The sequence below is a fragment of the Pinus tabuliformis genome, chromosome 4_2 (assembly GCF_031772625.1).
Source record: "Pinus tabuliformis cultivar Carrire ecotype Pingquan chromosome 4_2, CPIR1, whole genome shotgun sequence".
Taxonomy (NCBI): Eukaryota; Viridiplantae; Streptophyta; class Pinopsida; order Pinales; family Pinaceae; genus Pinus; species Pinus tabuliformis.
In genome coordinates, this window is record NC_142304.1 from 1,129,144,420 (window position 1) to 1,129,161,603 (window position 17,184).

At 39.3% G+C, this 17,184-nt stretch overlaps 2 protein-coding genes across 2 annotated transcripts; both read right to left on the reverse strand.

The window, feature by feature from the left end:
* Positions 1 to 3,801: 3,801 nt before the first annotated feature.
* LOC149173633 (subtilisin-like serine-protease S) lies at positions 3,802 to 4,630 on the reverse strand. Its single transcript, XM_089426771.1, has 2 exons — positions 4,536 to 4,630; positions 3,802 to 4,189 (listed from the first exon to the last, which is right to left on the reverse strand). Exons 1-2 carry the CDS (start codon positions 4,628 to 4,630, stop codon positions 3,802 to 3,804), a joined length of 483 nt encoding a protein of 160 aa, XP_089282897.1.
* On the reverse strand, positions 3,869 to 9,551 carry LOC149173634 (uncharacterized). The gene is made up of 5 exons (XM_089426772.1): positions 8,985 to 9,551; positions 7,832 to 7,920; positions 6,749 to 7,214; positions 5,355 to 5,452; positions 3,869 to 5,226 (listed from the first exon to the last, which is right to left on the reverse strand). Exons 1-5 carry the CDS (start codon positions 9,549 to 9,551, stop codon positions 4,977 to 4,979), a joined length of 1,470 nt encoding a protein of 489 aa, XP_089282898.1. The 3' UTR covers positions 3,869 to 4,976.
* Positions 9,552 to 17,184: the final 7,633 nt, after the last annotated feature.

Below are 17,184 nucleotides of genomic sequence, written 5' to 3' on the forward strand. Positions count from 1 at the left end.
CAAGATTTTCTACGTCGGCCTCTCCCTTGTAGAGGGAGGACATGAAACTATACCTCGAGGTGTGAGGTTGGGTGATGTGAAGTTATAGTCCCAAGAGGGATGAAATTGGGCAGGGTCCATTGAGAGGTTTTATCTCATGGATCGTACCTTGCTACATGAGCCCAAAGTACATAGTAACAGGAGGAACCAGTGATGATTGATGCAGTCAGAGATCAAAGTCATAGAGGCTAGAGTAGTCAGATACTGAAGAGTGCATAGAAGGGTTGACAACAATTTAGAAAGGCAGAGTCAGTAGAAGCATAGAGTTTTCAATTGACAGAGGCAATAACAGTTAGAAAATTTGATGACAGATGCATCATACTGGTTCAGGTTGGATGCCTTTTTTAGTTTCAGGAGTTGCTATGGAAACAACACTAGAGAGAAGTGTTGCATGTAGAAAATTCCAAAGGTTCAGGATCGGGATAGAGTTGAATTCCTTTCTTGTTGAGAGGGAGTGTTGGAAATAGCAACAAGAAATGTTAAAAATAGAATCCAGAAATTCCAATTTAATTTGTCCTTGAATTAAATTGTGAATTAAAATTGTAATTCTTTTCTCATAGCCACTTGTAATAGTTAATTAAGTTAAGTTGACTTAGTTAACTTAGGAATTTTGAGTTGGAAGTATTTTGGAAGTCATGTAAGTGTTCTCCCTAAATTTTAGGGGTTCAAGATGGGTTTATTTGTGAGTCGTAATTAGATAACTCAGTTTACTGAGTTATGTTCAGTTAAATTAGTTCCAAACTATTTGTGGAACTAATAGAGAGTTAACAACCAAGTGGTGCACTAGTGCATCCACAAGTGGAACTCTAGTTAACTAAAGATTCCCTTAACAAAAACTCGTGCATGTCGATTATGAGAAAGGCCCAGTTGAGACTAGAGTGGAGGGACAATGTACTATCAGTTGTATGATTTACTGATTTGTATAGATCATGCATGTAATCAGGAAGTCAACCTAAATTGGATTGAGCATTTTTTGAAGCACTGAATTCAAATTAATATGGGCTATTCAGCCATAGGAATTGCACAAGGAAATAGGGGCTTGGAGAGTAGCATAATAGGCTAAGGTTTGGCTTGAAATAGCTTGTGAGAAGAGAGTTGATCATACTTGTGCAGGAATTGTTCTAGTGAGAACAAGCTTTGTATTTTCACTCATATTTCTAATTAATGCAATACAGATAGTAGGGGTTTTGAGCAGTTTCTTTCCTCAGATAAATATTGTTTTATGTGCCATTGATTTATCTCCTTCTTGTTCATATTGTTTTCATCGATCTATTGGCTTCCGCTAGTTGAAAGTAGAAGTAGATTCTTGTCTTGTGCTTTAGTACATTGCATGAGCTTGTGTATCTACAAAATTTCCTACATCGACCTCTCTGAAACTCAACCTCTAGTGCTCCACGACTTCTAGGCTTAAGACTGTGGCACAAATAAATCATGGCACAAATAATTTGATGGATAGGCTCTTCATCAGTAAGAACAACCTTCAACGCTTACACACACAATCTTATCTCCTGACGCCTCCATGTGCTTCACGAGGTGACACTTCACTACACTCTTTCAGAATATTGAATCGGCGGCTTTACAGGTCTTGCAGCAACTCAATACAATACTAACAACAACCTCATGCAATAGAAACCTTAGCAGAACAATAGCCTTTAGTGACTGCCTTTTTCATTTTCATAATTTATATGTTGTCCCCACGCTAGTACTCACAACCGGCAACTCTCACAGCTTGTGTTGTGAATGAACAATCCAGGATTGAATTTGGATCAAACATCGATCTCAACGATCTATTTCGATGAGCGTTAACACAAATACATAGAATCTTCTACAAGCAGGCCGACTGACTCTTCGTGCTCACTACAAGTAATCAAAACACAACTTTATCCCCTGATGCTCTGATACCAACTAAAAATAATAGGAAGACAAATCGAAATTGAAAATGAAACCCACCACACTCAGGTGAGGAACACCTGAGGCTATCACAATGTTGCTTTCATTAATTGGAGCAATAACATATACACAAATATAATGGTTACATTTTGTTTGGGAGATCACAACAATCTCCTACAAAATAGGATCTAAATCTAAACTTAGAAAACAATCAAAGCAACCTTTCTCCATTATTTCTATGTATCAAGTGTAGTTATGTTGGGTGTGGAGCATGATTATCATCTTAATTTACAGGTTTTTGTTTCAGCCGGATGTATAGCCCAGGAAGATTGTACACCCCTTCATGCAGGGGGGGAGGGGTGCGGGGGGGACTTGTCTCCCCTGCGGGGGTTCGAGGGGGGGGGGCATCCCCCCTGGCTGGGGTGTCTGGGGGCCAACGGTCCCCCAGCAGGGGTTTCGGGGGCAATGCCCTCGAAGCTAAAAACAGATGTAAAATTGCCTTGTAAAAGTATAGTAATTTCTAGTCAATCTGGGTTGTTCATTAGGCAGATGATCTAACGATAGAATTCATGTTTAGTTTAGGGTTTTTTTCCCTAGAAGGCAACCCCTCTCTTTGTATGAGGGTATTGTATTGAGGTTGTGGAATATATGTGTATTCTCAGAGCGAGAAACATAGAGGTGAGACTGTGAGAGAAAACAGAGGATATTACAGCGGATTTGTTGTAGGTTGTGTCTCTTCATTTTGCTGGATAATAGAAAGGAAGGACTGGTTGTTCGGGGTGGACATAGCCCAAACTGGGTGAACCACCTATATCTGTGTCTCTCTGGTTTTATGTGTTTGTGTTTTTCCACATATTATATGTCTTGCATTTCTCTGTCATACATAATATTTTTCTAACAAGTTAAAAGCTCAACATGGATGGTTGTCGATTTATTTTGGCAGATGTGGATCTAAGGAAGGATCCCTCATTTGTTGAAGACTTGAGAGTCAAGTCTTCTAATGAAGTTATGCAACAGCTTGGGATGTATTCAGTAATTGAATTTGGGAGATCCGAGATTTGGGAGTTCAAGAGTGGAACTCGGGAAGCCAACTTGCCAACTGTTCAGTATTTGAATTCGGGAGATCCCAAATTTGGGAGTTCAAGAGTGGAACTCGGGAAGCCAACTTGCCAACTACACCTTTATGAGGCCTAAGAGACAACTTGATGGAGTTAGTAATCTAGAATATTTCGAAATTATTAAGGCAAGTTGATGAAGACATTACTTGATTGAGATCAAGAGAAGTACTTGTTAAGGGAGAGACTTGGAGATTAACTCTTACTTGTCTTGTGCATCTTGAGTGATATTCCTCGTCCTTAAATGTTATTGTTGTGTGAGTTGTGTAAGTGTTAATTAGTTAGACTTGAGAAATTTAGTGTTTGGTTGAAATATTTTCTCAACTTATTGATTGTATGGTTAAGATAGAATTTCTATTTTCAACCAATGACTGATGTATTTATAGCGTGATTAATCTAATGTAATATAAATTTTGATGTGCAATCTGTTTTACCAATCTTGGAGATTCTATGCTTTTAGGTTTTATTCCATGCAAGAGTAATTAAAAAATGTAATTATCAAAAACTAATGTAATAACCTTTCATTAAAAAAAAAAAATTGGAATCAAGAAAGATTTGTAGCATTTACATATTTTAATGATAGTCGATATGACGTTGTATACTTCAAAAACAAATTTAATTAATATAAACCATGCTTGAAATTTTATTAGGTTTCAAGGCCTACCAATTCTACAAAAGAGAAACATTCAATGACCCTTTTACAAAATTTCCGTCAATAAATGAAAAGCAATAACTTGTCAGTGAGATATTCACTATCTTAATTCACACTGCTTACCTTCACAACAATGGGTCTTGCAACCCAATACTTGGCATTTGTCCATGTAAGGTACCCAGATACATACTGACCCCTAGAACTCTTCACGGCTTTCAGTGACACATTAAATGTTTTCCTTTCCCCGCTGGTAGAAAAGTGAAGCTCTGCAGGCTCAACTAACACTGAAACTCCAACAGGAGACTGTACTTTTGCTTTATAAGTCACCGGTCCCTCTACTACATTTGTCACAGTTCTTCTCACAATTGATGACCCTTTCAGGGCCGAGACAGTGATGGAGGGATAGTTGAGGTTATAGATATTAGGGGGTCGTGCTGGACAAGTGAATGCCCTTCCTGTTATGGCCTTGAGTTGGGTTGAATTATAATGTAAGCTGAAAAAAAAATGTTGTAGTCTTTGATTGATAGATCATAGACTAGGCCAGGATCTCCAGCTTTATTTGGATACACATGACATGCACCATACTTGAAGGGTACCTGAATGAGCATAAGTTTTCCCCCTATGGATTTATGGCGACTCAAAAATACTCAAAAATTATTATCGATCATGTGATTGGAAAACACTCAATAAAAAATGCCAATCTTACTGGATGGATGCATAGGATCTCATCAATCTAGAAGACTTCTCTCTTCTCCATTGCACATGTAAAATGCTCACAGAATATGATCGATGATGCACTATCTAAGAGGGGCATGCGATCACAGTGCAGAAGATGGTACCTGAGCATCACTGTGGGGTCAACACTTCTCCACGCCGGGTATATAGGAATATCATTACTGTCCTGGTATATATCATGATCCCGCCTTTTTATCATCGATAATATGCTCAGGTATCACGTTTTGTTCTCTCTGTCTGTTAAATTATTCAGGTCTGTCGGTGTATGCAGTCATCTTACCAGGCTATCATTTTCTGTATATGCAATCATGGTTTCTTTTTGATATATGGCAGGGAAATATTGCCAATATTTCCCTTTTCAAACTATAATGTACATGATATATACATAATATATACAGCTTTTTTTCTTACCGGAAAAAAATCTAATTGAGTTCTTGAATAAATGGAAGCGACAGGGGACCTGGATGAGCATAATTTAATTGGGCATTAGGGTTTTTCATGCAATAACCGGGCTTTACTACAAGTTGAAAAGTTGCATTGAAATCCTACGCTGTTGATTTGATGTATTGAAAAACTGCTGCTCCATCAGTTGCATTCAAATGTGCAGCAGGAAGAAAATGAGAGTCTTCATCAACGTCAGTGTCGCCTCCGGGTGCATTGGCGAGAATCATGCCTACTCCTCCTGCTAATCGAACGGTTAAACCTTTCTCAATTCTTTCACTGATACCACGAAGGCAGGCAACGATTTTTCCTTTAACTTTGCTGGGATCTAATGATCCCGGGAAACAGAGTTGTCTGAAAATATTAGCGATTGAAACTGTTAAAACACAATATGACAAAGAAGTGTGACTTTGATGGATTGAAATGCTATTCCTATCCAAGTTTTTTCTTTGTTAATTGGGTAGTAGTATGTAGCATCATACCCAGCTGTCGTATTCACATGTGGGGCTTTCACTCTTGCTGATGATACCAGTGGATACAACTTTCCCTTTGGTAATTGGAACTGGGCTAGGCTTCGTCCCTGCCCTCAAACAAAAAGACAGAGAGTAACACAATCAGCTTTTCTAGCAAACTTCAAGGATCTGATTTATTGATTTCAATGCCAAAGAGACAGAGAGTAAGATTAACTTTTCTAGCAAACTTCAAGGATCTGATTTATTGATTTCAGTCCCCTGAATTGGGAAAACAATTAAATATTAAATTTTCGATTTTATAAACCGAAACAAAGAGAAAATGTCGATATGCTTTATTGCCTTCTTGAAATTTTGTATGAAAAGATACCTCTACAGCACTCACAACCTGATAATCAATAAACCGTTAAATCTTACAATGCTTTCCAAAAAACATGCAACATAAACATAATGAAATATGTCTTTCCAAAAAACATGCAACATAAACATAATGAAATATGTATAAGCCTCTCGGCCTATTTAGCGGTTCCATGTTCCAGGGATTAATTTCCACCCTTGAGCCTTACGGTAATACTGGTAAATCGAATTTCATAATATGAATTCAGTGCTCTTCGATACTTAACTAGAGAAGAGGTTAGAGAGCCCCTATAAGCCGGTAGTTGTGTAACTGTTCCATGTTTTGAGGTATTTTTGGTATATTTTTTGGGTTAAATTTATTGGAAAATTGATAGAGATTTGTTGAAGTGACATGATTGAGTTGTGAACTTAAAAAAAAATAAGCGTCAGGTTTTTTTCTCAGGAGACTGAATGTTGGGTTTACTTGTAGGTTTTAGTACATTTTTAAACCCTTATCATTATCTTGAATGAGTGGTTAGTTTCATGTTCCAGAACATTGAATATTGGGGTTTATCAGCAGGTTTTAGTAAATTTCTAAACTCTTACTATTACTTTGAGTGAATGGTTAGTCCCATGTTCCAGGGTGGTTATTATTGATGTGTTGGGATCACAGATTTATGCTGTGAACTTTGGAAAATATGAGTGTTATAGGGTTTTTCAATGCGAGCCCTGAATGTTTTCAACGCAGTTAGTCCCATGGTCCTGCAACACTCCCACTCTGACATGACACAATGGAATCTCACTTTCAGCCAAGGCTATAATATCATGTTGGAGTTTGTTATTAAACCAAAAATTGTCGGTCATAGTAAATTTCTAGATATTTACTTTGAATGGGCAGTTAATCTCATGTTCCGAAAGTAGCAGTTAATCCACCACATCAATTTTTAAATATAATACAAAATTTTCACATTCAAAAATATATTTTAAACAACAAAAATATATAATCTGGACCACAAATAATTTAACCATATTAAAAAAATTGTCAGACGATGCCAATAAGCCCTACTTACTATATATGTTATGTTGTTTTCGAGATGAACACTCGAAGGGTATGCTCTGTCGATGCTGCTTGCTCCCACTGTTATGACCCAGGGTGCTACATTTGCAACCGTTGCCGGAAGTGGACCAGAATTTGAGGTGGAACAGACGACAACCCTCCCTCTTTGAACTGCATGGAACGATCCAATTGAAATTGCATCTTGAAAATAATCCCGAAGAGGCTCACCTCCAAGAGAAACTGAGAACACATCAACTCCGTCATGTATCCCTGCATCGAATGCTGCAAGAATATCTGCATCATAGCAACCATAGTACACTAAATCTATAGGCCAGCAAATTTTATAGCATGAGGGGCTCCTCCTTTTGCAACCCCTTCTGCATGTCCATATATACTTGCTTTTTTCACGAAATTTCCCCCTGCTGTAGACAGAGTATGAGTTCCATGTCCAACCTTGTCTCGCGCAGAGAGAAATTCCCCTGTTTCAGAGAGATTCAAAGGCTTAATTTCAGCATCACGCCCCTTGATGAAATACCTTCCTCCAATCAATTTCCTGTTGCAAACAGCAATTTGGAGGGTGAAACTTTGCTTCCATTGTGAAGGGCTTGCTTTCCAATCAACTTGTTATTGCAAAACACTCGAGAGTGAACCATGATTCCAAGAATTGAATACTAACTGTTCCACTTTTCGGGCAGGGATATCTTACAACGCGGTTGGCTTCTATTATATACCAACAAACAAAGAAACAAATACAGAGATTGAGCATTCTCCAACAAGCAAGTTCAAAGTGTTTTTCTTCCAAGCAATGTAATGCAAGAAATAATAACTGCAATAGACTGCCAGCATAAGAATGCAGGGGCATTTTACAAGCAAAAACATATATTATTCAGTTACAACCCAACAAGGTAAATATTGAGTAACTCTGACGATTTTCTAGAATGAAAAAGCTGAGATGTATTATATTGAGGCAATATAAGAGAACAGATAGTACATTCATATGGAAACCTTCAAGAGCTTTTAAAAAGCATATAGCTGAAGAGGACATAACTGGACACCCTGTGCATCAAGGGGAAAACAAAAGGAGGGACTGACACACATACAACCAGATATAAGATATACTTTATCAAAAAAGCCTAAGATATACAACAGATTGCCAGATAAAGACACCGAAATATACAGCCATACCTGTACATGAACATATATCAAAAGGATCAAAAAAGACAGCACACCTTCAAAATCAGAGCATCAAAAACCAGGGAAGGAGAAGTCCTGGATGGGGAAGGATTCCCCGTCAGATATTACCTTCACAGACCAGATACCTGTTTGAGAAAGCAAACCTTCCTTAGAAAGGCAGTCAGCTTGCTGATTTTTTGACCTGTAGATGTGATGAATGGAGCACCCATCCACTTTCTCCCAAAAAACATAACTCTGTTCATCCAGCCCGTAAGATGAGGGCAGCAGATACGGCACTTTCCCAAAACATGATCAATCACTATTTTAGAATCCCCATAGATTGATACCAGGTGAATATCAAGAAAGATACAAAAAGAGAGAAACCCTGCTAAAGCCATCGCCTCTGCCATGCAATTTGATCCCTTACCACCATTCCATGAAATGAGATAATGGAGGCCCTCGTCCATGATAATATGGACCCCACAACCACAGGAGTTGAGCTGAGCGGCACCATCAAAAAAGGCCCTGGGATTCCCTGAGGAAACAACTCCTTGCCCGATCCGGTTGACATTTTTTCTTTTTTGAATTATAGCTGGAAGGGATTCATAGAGGGAAACAACATTTTGTAAAATAGTCATAAAAGGCTCTCTCCTGTCTCTAAAGATTATATTGTTTCTCCATTTCCAAGCAAACCACAGGACTATGATGATTATGGATCTCCAAGATTCACGCTGCCCACTCCACCAAAAGAAAGCTTCCTGCGTAGAAGCATGAGACACGTCGGGGAAACCAAATAAAGCTGCCAATTCAGACCACAGAAAACGCGTTTTCTGGCATTGGAAAAACATATGGAAATTGCTTTCCTCTGCCGCTCCACACATTAAACATATACTCGGCCCATGCCAATTTCTCTTTATTAGGTTCTCCCAAGACAAGTTTTTATTGTAGAACACCAGCCACGCAAAGAGGATAAATTTGGGTGGACATCCGGATTTCCAAAAAGTGGGAGGAAACAGAGGGCTGGCATGATCATAATTCAACCCAATCAAGTGAGAGTAAATGTCTTTTACACAAACCTGGGAATTTGAATTTGGCACTTTCCAGACCAGAACATCAGCAGGCTGCGAACGAAATAAACCACTGCTCCTCAAGCCGACCCTAATTGAGTTCCATTGTCGCGCTAAAAAAACATTCATCCCCAAACTGTCAGCCTCAATCCACGTTGGGACATGGTCCTGCCATGATGCAATGAGTTTATCCCAGGTGAAGATCCCCTTCCTGTGGAAGAAACTTAGAAGATTTTCCGGAATAGAAATTTTCTCACGCCCACTTATAAAAGAATCTATTCCAATAATAATTCTGCTGTCGGATTGGAAACTCCATATCAGGTTCTTCAGAAAATAGTGTTCGATTTTACGAAAGCTCAACCAAATAGCCGACCCATGCTTGGAGCCGATTCTCCCTAATCTGTACCAATGCGCCATCTCTTTGCTGCCCATGTATTTCATTTTAATTGTGCTGCTCCAGGGGCCCTCACCATAGATCCCTCTCCATAATGATTTACACAGGAGCGCCTTCCCAAAAGATCTCAGGTCCAACAGTCCCCATCCTCCAGAAATCTTCGGCTTGGAAATCTTTTCCATTTTTACGAGATGATATTTACTCTGCTAATATTTACCACCCCAAATAAAGTTAGCAGTGATCTTATTCATCTTCTGGATTACACTCGCGGGGAGAAAGAACAAATGTGCCCAGTAAACAGCGAGTTGAGATAGAACAGCTTGCGTCAATATAATCCTTCCTGCCAGAGATAGACTTCTATATTCCCAGGCAGATATTCTTTTGTAGTATCTATCAATTATCCATAGCCAGTCTGCTTTTGAATATCCCTTTGCTTTTAGCAAGAAGCCTAGATATTTGAATCCATTTTTAATGGGTTTCATATCAATCCCGAACAGCCGAGAGACCCATTCAGCCGTATCCATGTTGATGTCATTGTGGAAAAGGATGGACTTCGACTTATTGATATGAAGACCTGTAGCATCTTGGAACCTTTTCAAGATGATATAGAGGTGTGACCAGGTTCCTCTGCACAGCATTGCGAAGATGAGCACATCATCAACAAAAGATTATGTGAAATGGAGATATTCCTGCAAATCTTTAGAGGTCTGCATCTGTTTCCACTGACAACTTCATTAATGTGAAGGCTTAAAGAGTTCATAGACAAAATAAACAAGAGAGGAGATAGGGGGTAGCCTTGACGAAGGCCTCTTTCAGCAAGAAAGAAAGGGGAGGGGATCCCATTTATAATAACAGCATTGCTTACTTTCTCTACACAAGCCATGATCCAATTTATAATATTGGATCTCAGACCAATCTTGGCTAATAAGCAACGGATAAATCCCCAATCTAAGCAGTCGTATGCTTTTTGAAGATCTATTTTCAGGATGGCAGCATCAGATTTATTTGAGAGCATGGAAAATAAGCTTTCTTGCGTGATAGCGACTGCATCCAGAATATTCCTCCCTTTTAGAAAAGCATGCTGGTCCTTCGATAGAAAACAAGCTAAAGTAGATTTGATCCGCTCAGCATTGATTTTTGTGATAATTTTGAAGGTAATATTGCAAAGGGAAATCAGCCTATAGTCTTGAAAGGATTCAGCATCCGATTTCTTTGGGATGAGGGCAATATAAGTGGAGGCCATAATCTGGTGAATGCTGCCCGAAATTCTTGCTGCCTCTACCATCCTTAGTAGGTCGAATTTGATAAGATCAAAAAAGTGGATATAGAAATCTATTGTCCAGTTGTTTGGCCCTGGGCAACTGTCTTTCTTGAAGGACATCATTACACCAAGTAGCTCATCCTCCGAAATGGGTTGGAAGAGATCTTCATTTTTATCCTCGTCAAACATTTGGGGATAAAGATCTATGCCCCATAAAATATCCTGAAACCTGCAAGCTTCCCCTCTTTTATATTGTTTTTCAAAATATCTCACAGCTTCCATTTGGATGTCTTGTTGGGAAAAAAGGAAGCCCCCCTGACCATCACTGATTTTCCAAATGGAATTTTTCTCCCGCCTAGAGCTTGCGAACCTATGGAAAAATTTTGTGTTTTTGTCACCTTCTTTGAGCCAAGTCGCCCTGCTTTTAAGTCTCCAAGAGGCCTCCTCCTGCTTAAGGATCTTTTGCTTTCTCCTTTCAAGCTCATTTATGCGGCATCTGATCTCAAAAGGAAGTGTATTAGCATCCAGGGATCCGGAAATACTGTCCAATTCTTTTTGAATTTCCCACAGGTTCTTTTTGTCCAAGTGTCTCTTCTTTATTTGCCAGTCTTTAACCACCTTTCTCAACGAGGCCATTTTTTCTCTGAAAGTCAAAAAGGGGGGAATCTTGTCTCTTGCTGCTAGGTCCTTCCAGGATCTCGATATGATCACGTTAAAATCTGGATCTTCCAACCAACACCTGTTAAATTTAAAGGGGTACCCTTTCCAAAACCCCTTCTCCCTCCAACTGAGATATATTGGCCTATGATCGGATATGAAAACATTTCCAATAGAAGAGTAAGGCATCCCCAATCTGTCAATAATGCTGGCATGAACAATAAAATGGTCAATTCTTTTTGCAACATACGCCTCCTCGATCCTTCCATTGTCCCAAGTTGGCATCATTTTGGAAGGAGTAATATCTATAAGATTCCTGTGCAAAAGTTCACATTTGATGCGATCTGCCAGTGGGTCTCTTTTCCTGCTTTTGCCCCATCGTTCCTCCTAGTTCAGAGTTACATTTAGATCTCCTGCAATCATTAAGAATTCAATATCAAAAATTTCAGAAGCAAATAACTTATCCCACAATGGGAGCCTGTTCTTGTATGGGGCATATATATTCAAAATGTTATTTGGGCACCCATATCCTCTAACAGAAGCCAAGATAAGAATGCCTGCGAAACATTTGTATGCTTTTGCTCTGATCCAGGCGGGATCCCATAAAACCTCCAGGCCTCCCGACAGACCATTGGCCTCTGAGGCAGTCATGTGCTAGGAAGGAAACATCTTCCTAAAGTAAGAGATAGTTACAGACTTATTATGCATAGTTTCTTGGACTAGAATAATTTTTGGCTGGTCCGAGAGGAACAAGTTCTTAAGAGCCAAAAATTTGTGGTCTGCTCCCATACCTCTAATGTTCATAGATAAGATGAAGGTCATCAAGGAGATTTCTCACCCGCCCTTGCTCTAAGAGGCCGATTCTCAGACATATCAACGATGGGAACATCCACCAGAGACAGATTCCTTACTCCTTTTGCTGCGCCCTCCGCCCTCCCCCTAAAATGTCGGCTGCCTCTGTTATTTTTTCTCCTCACTGTTATGTTTTTTGCAGAGTCAGGGCTAATAAAAGGAGGTGAAGAATTTCTTGGCTTGTGGATAGTAAGGGGCTCCAATTCAAGCAATTTCTTGCTTAGAAGAAAATCAATGTTGCTTTCAAACAGATTCTGAGGAGAGGAGACTGGAGAGTTGAGAGGGGTAGCTGAGATCAAAGCCTCTTTTCCTTTTATAGATGGACCTACTCCCTTATTGAGAGGCGGGGATGGAGACGAAATAACTACGGTTTGGGACCCCACTGAGAATTCTTTGATAGGCAGGGCAGACTGCGGAGGGAGAGGAACTTCTTTATCATCCATATGAACCAGAGGGGGCGAACACTGGAGAAACTGGGCCATATTACCAGAGGACAACACAACCCTGCTGGATATTTCTGAAAAGGAATTTTCCTGAGAAAAATATAGTGGGGATTGACTTATATACTTTCCCACGTTTGACAGGTCTTGCATATCCGCGCGGTCTGATAGTGATAGGCTGATAGAGGAGGAAGGCTTCGCCTTTACAGGATGCCAAGGGTTCATTCTATGCCTATTTTTATTTACCTGATAGCTTCCAGGAGCCGACCTGCGCCGCGGGCAATTTTTTATCAAATGAACTGTTTTGTGACAAAACGCGTATCTAAAGGGGACTCCCTAGAAGTCCAATCTTTGAACAATTTTTTAGTCCTTCCACGATATCACTAAATGGTCCGAGAACCTACCTCGGAAGGCCTTTTCTATAAGAACCCATGCAATTCTTTTATCCTTTTCTCCAAGACATCTTGGGTCGACGTAGACACACTTACCTATAGCGTTTCCAATCTCCATAAGAGTTTCCTTTGACCATAATTCCAAGGGCAAACCCGGGAGCTTTACCCATATTAAATTGTTTGAGGGAGTGTTCTTCAGAGGGTCATATCCAATATACCAGTTGTAAAGGGCGAGAAAGCTCCTTTTATGGACCCATGGCCGCTTCTGGATAGTATCTAGATCATTGGCGCTGATGAAATGAAAGCAATACCAGTCTTTCATGAGGTTAGAAATGATTGGAATATATCCAATCAGAGGCTTCCATTGAGACTCCAGCCATTTCCGCATCATGGCATCGTCCATTTCTGGAAAATGCCACTTGCCTACCAAGGCTAAATCCTGTAAACTTGAGATGCGATTAGTCAGATTGATGTTGTCTAGGTGTATAGTAGCAGGCGGAGGGGAGATTTTGACAGGCTTTCAGTTTTTGTTGTAATTGTTTTCATGCTCGAGTCTGCCCTTGTATCTACCCAGGTCCACGTGATTGTAGACGTTTTCATATTTTCCCTCCCACATGGCATGCGCTTTAGATGACTCAGCACCCCTGCCAACATCAACAGGCAGCATGGGCTGAACGACCACGTCATCAAGGGATGAATGCCACACACCTGGTAACGTGGCACCATCCTGACCAGCTTCAGCTTGTATCACTGCGCGAATCATGGCCTCCATGGCCACTGAATCCGACACGCTATCCATGGAATGTCACACACCACATCTCAGATTTTTCCAGGGTACCTTCTGTCCTGGCTGGATTTCCCAAATCGGGACTTTACTCCCCGAGTTAATGGAAGTTGTCCTTTCCCTGCAGCGAAACGCCTGGATAGGATAGAGTTAAAGGGTGAGAATTAAGAAATATCTGACGGAAGTACTGACAGATGGAAGAGTCGAGAGGAAAATCCACTTTACAAAGTGGAGCAAGAATCCCAAGAAGGCATATACCCGAGAAGAAATAAATCCCAGTGACGTATCCAGATATAAGACAAGATGGGTGAATGACTGGCATTAAATCTAAATCTCCTTCAAGTAAATGCCACATCAACCTTAGTACAAACCTTCCGAAAACCAAAAAGATTTGCAATCCTTGTCATGCAGGCTTATAGGCGTTTGCTCGCAAAATTGAAACTTCCGAGATCCCGGAAAATTTCTGGCCCTGAAAAACCAGGGCAGACTTTCTGAGAGGGAAACCTACCAATCAACAGGCTCATGGGAAGCTCTATCGTCTCACATGGGGGGGAATTCATGGCTAAGTATCAGGGAAAACAAACCAAAACTTAATGAGAGACCATCCTACATTATTCCAAAAGGTATAAAATTGCATCCAGACTTACAGGATGAAAGGCTCGGGCATGTAAGACAACAACAATACATTTCAATAATGCACCACCATGAACCTATATTAAACCGGAAATCAGAACACGGTCTATAAATAACTACAAAATTCTTTACTTTCTGAGCTAAAACTCGGAAAAATATGAACATATGATTTGAGAGTGTGCAGATTCTGGAATGTTGGGAGCAAGGACAAAAACTTTGACACTTTTAAGCCAGAAAAAACAAAAGCTCTTAAATTTTCTGCTAGAAATCACAAAACGAGACTGTGCACCATATAATTTCAGAGCTATCCCATATGTTAACCTTAAAGCATCTTTAACGCTGGACTAAGAGCACAAAGAAATCTGACGATTATTACTCAAAATTGTGTTTGCATTAGTAAACTTCCAAATCGTTAGCATTATCTTAAGTGGGAAATTAATCTCAATTTACTAAAGTGGATACCAGGATGACGGTTAATCCACGTGATCGATTTTCAATGAAGTGTGTGTGAGAATCACTCCAACACCCAGCTAAAGCTCTTATTCCATGTTGAGGTTTGGGGTTACACTAAAACCTCCAGACAATGTTAAACTTCTAAACCCTTACCATTATCTTAAGTGGGCAATTAATCTCATGTTCCCAAAGTGAATCTCAGGATCATATGATCCATTCCCAATGAGGTGAGTGTGAGAATTACTCCAATACTTAAGTCAAAAACATGCTTAAACATCAAAGTGCTAGATTACTTTAAATATAGCATATTTACAAAGATCTACCCCTTACTATTCCAGGATTTCTGGCCTAAGTGCTTAAAACTGGCCATTAATAAACACTTACAAACCATACTGCTCCAAAATAATACAAAACTCAAACATACTTCTAGGACACTGTAATGTTTTATAAAGAGTTTGAATTACAAAACTCAAACATACTCTCGGGAAACTGTAATGTTTTATAAATAATTTGAAATTCTTACTGTTCCAGGATTTCTGGCCTAAGTGCTTAAAACTGGCCATCAATAAACACTTACAAACCATACTACTCCAAAAGAATACAAAACTCAAACATACTTCTGGGAAATTGTAATGTTTTATAAAGAATTTGAATTACAAAACTCAAACATACTTCTGGAAACTGTAATCTTTTATAAAGAATTTGAAATTCTTCATCTTCTTTGGCCTTGTGTTTAACCTAGAAAGGTCATCTTTATTTAAATTGTAAATGCCAAAATATTCTTGAAATTTGATGTACATGAGAAACTGTTTTACTTTATTAATGTCTATCATATTATTGGAGAATCTCCAATTTAATTACATAAAAACAAATTTCATATCTCAGCCTCTAGATGGATATAGATAGAATCCTTTATCACCAGCAAGAAAAACTTTGAGCTAAATATCTTAATTGAATGTTATCCGATATGAAAATATAGTTTAACAAACTGAAGGCTACTCTGACCCCTCATCAACGCACTTGTTGCAGTGTTCTGGACCGAATTTTGTTCCCTTTTGGCAGAACCCCTTCCATCGAGAAGGAATAGGCCCTATATTTGTGTCATCAAAACTTGCAAATTCTGGCCATACCCCTGAATGCAGAAGAAAAATAGTATTAGAATCAAATAACATATAAAATGAACTCACCTAAAGGAGCACACAGAAAGCTATTTCGAAGGCTACTGAGGTGGCTTGCTACCTGTATCTGTTAAAATAAGATAATTACTCCTGCATTAGGAGTTGGCTAAACATAGAGAGTCAATTAACTAGTGATTGAGTGGTTGAGTGTTTGAGTGTTGAGTCAAGTTAAGTGATAGATGACTTTGAGTGTGTGATTGCATGTGGTTGCATGTCAAGATATTTTAGGCAAATAGCTAGTTGGAAAAAGTTTAAATACCCTTCACCGGGTTCATTGTAATCATCAAGTTTTGTGTGGTTAATAGAAGAGTAGCAACTCGTGTTTTGTGTGAATTCATGCTTTGTCTCCTCCGCCTTTCCAACAAATTGGTATCAGAGCAAGGTTTAATACAGAGAGATTCTACAACCGCACCATGCATGTGCAAGTAATAAGATAGTCGGAAATTTCTCAGCCGTTGTATCCAAAGTCATTTGGTTTTTAAACAACATAGATAGAGTTTCTTGAAAAAGCAGTCACCGTTGTCATGAACACTTGTCACCTGGGAAATTGATTAGTCAACGAGCAAATTGTTGTTTAGTAGAAAAATTAGTGTTTGCCGCAACTCAATACACAACAACGTATTTGAAAGTCAAAAGGCATAATCACGTAGGCTTTAAAAGTCACGTGATCTTTTAAAGTGAAGTGGAGAAATTTTTGGAGAAAGATGGCTTTCTCAAATTTCCAACCCCAGTTCCCATTGTTTACAGGGAAAGATTATGATGTGTGGGACATTAAGATGGCTACCACGTTGTAGGCACGTGATGTTTGGGATTATGTCAAGTTTGGGTTTTCAGAACCTAAGAACGAAGAAGAAGAACAAGCTCTCAGTGATACAGAGAGGGAAAAATGGAATAAAGACAAGAAGAAGAATGCACATGCGTTGAAGCTTATTCAGTAGGGAGTGGGACGGGCAGTGTTCCAGAAGATTATCATCACGTCTTCAGCAAAAGTAGCATAGGAAACTGTGGGGACAAACTATAAAGGTATGGCCAAAGTCAATATTGTTAAGTTGCAGAATACTATGAGAGATTTTAAAAGTCTGCAGATGAAGGAGACAAAGGACATCAATTCTTTCATGAATCAGGTCATAATTGTCATAAATCAGTTAAATATTTATGGTGAATA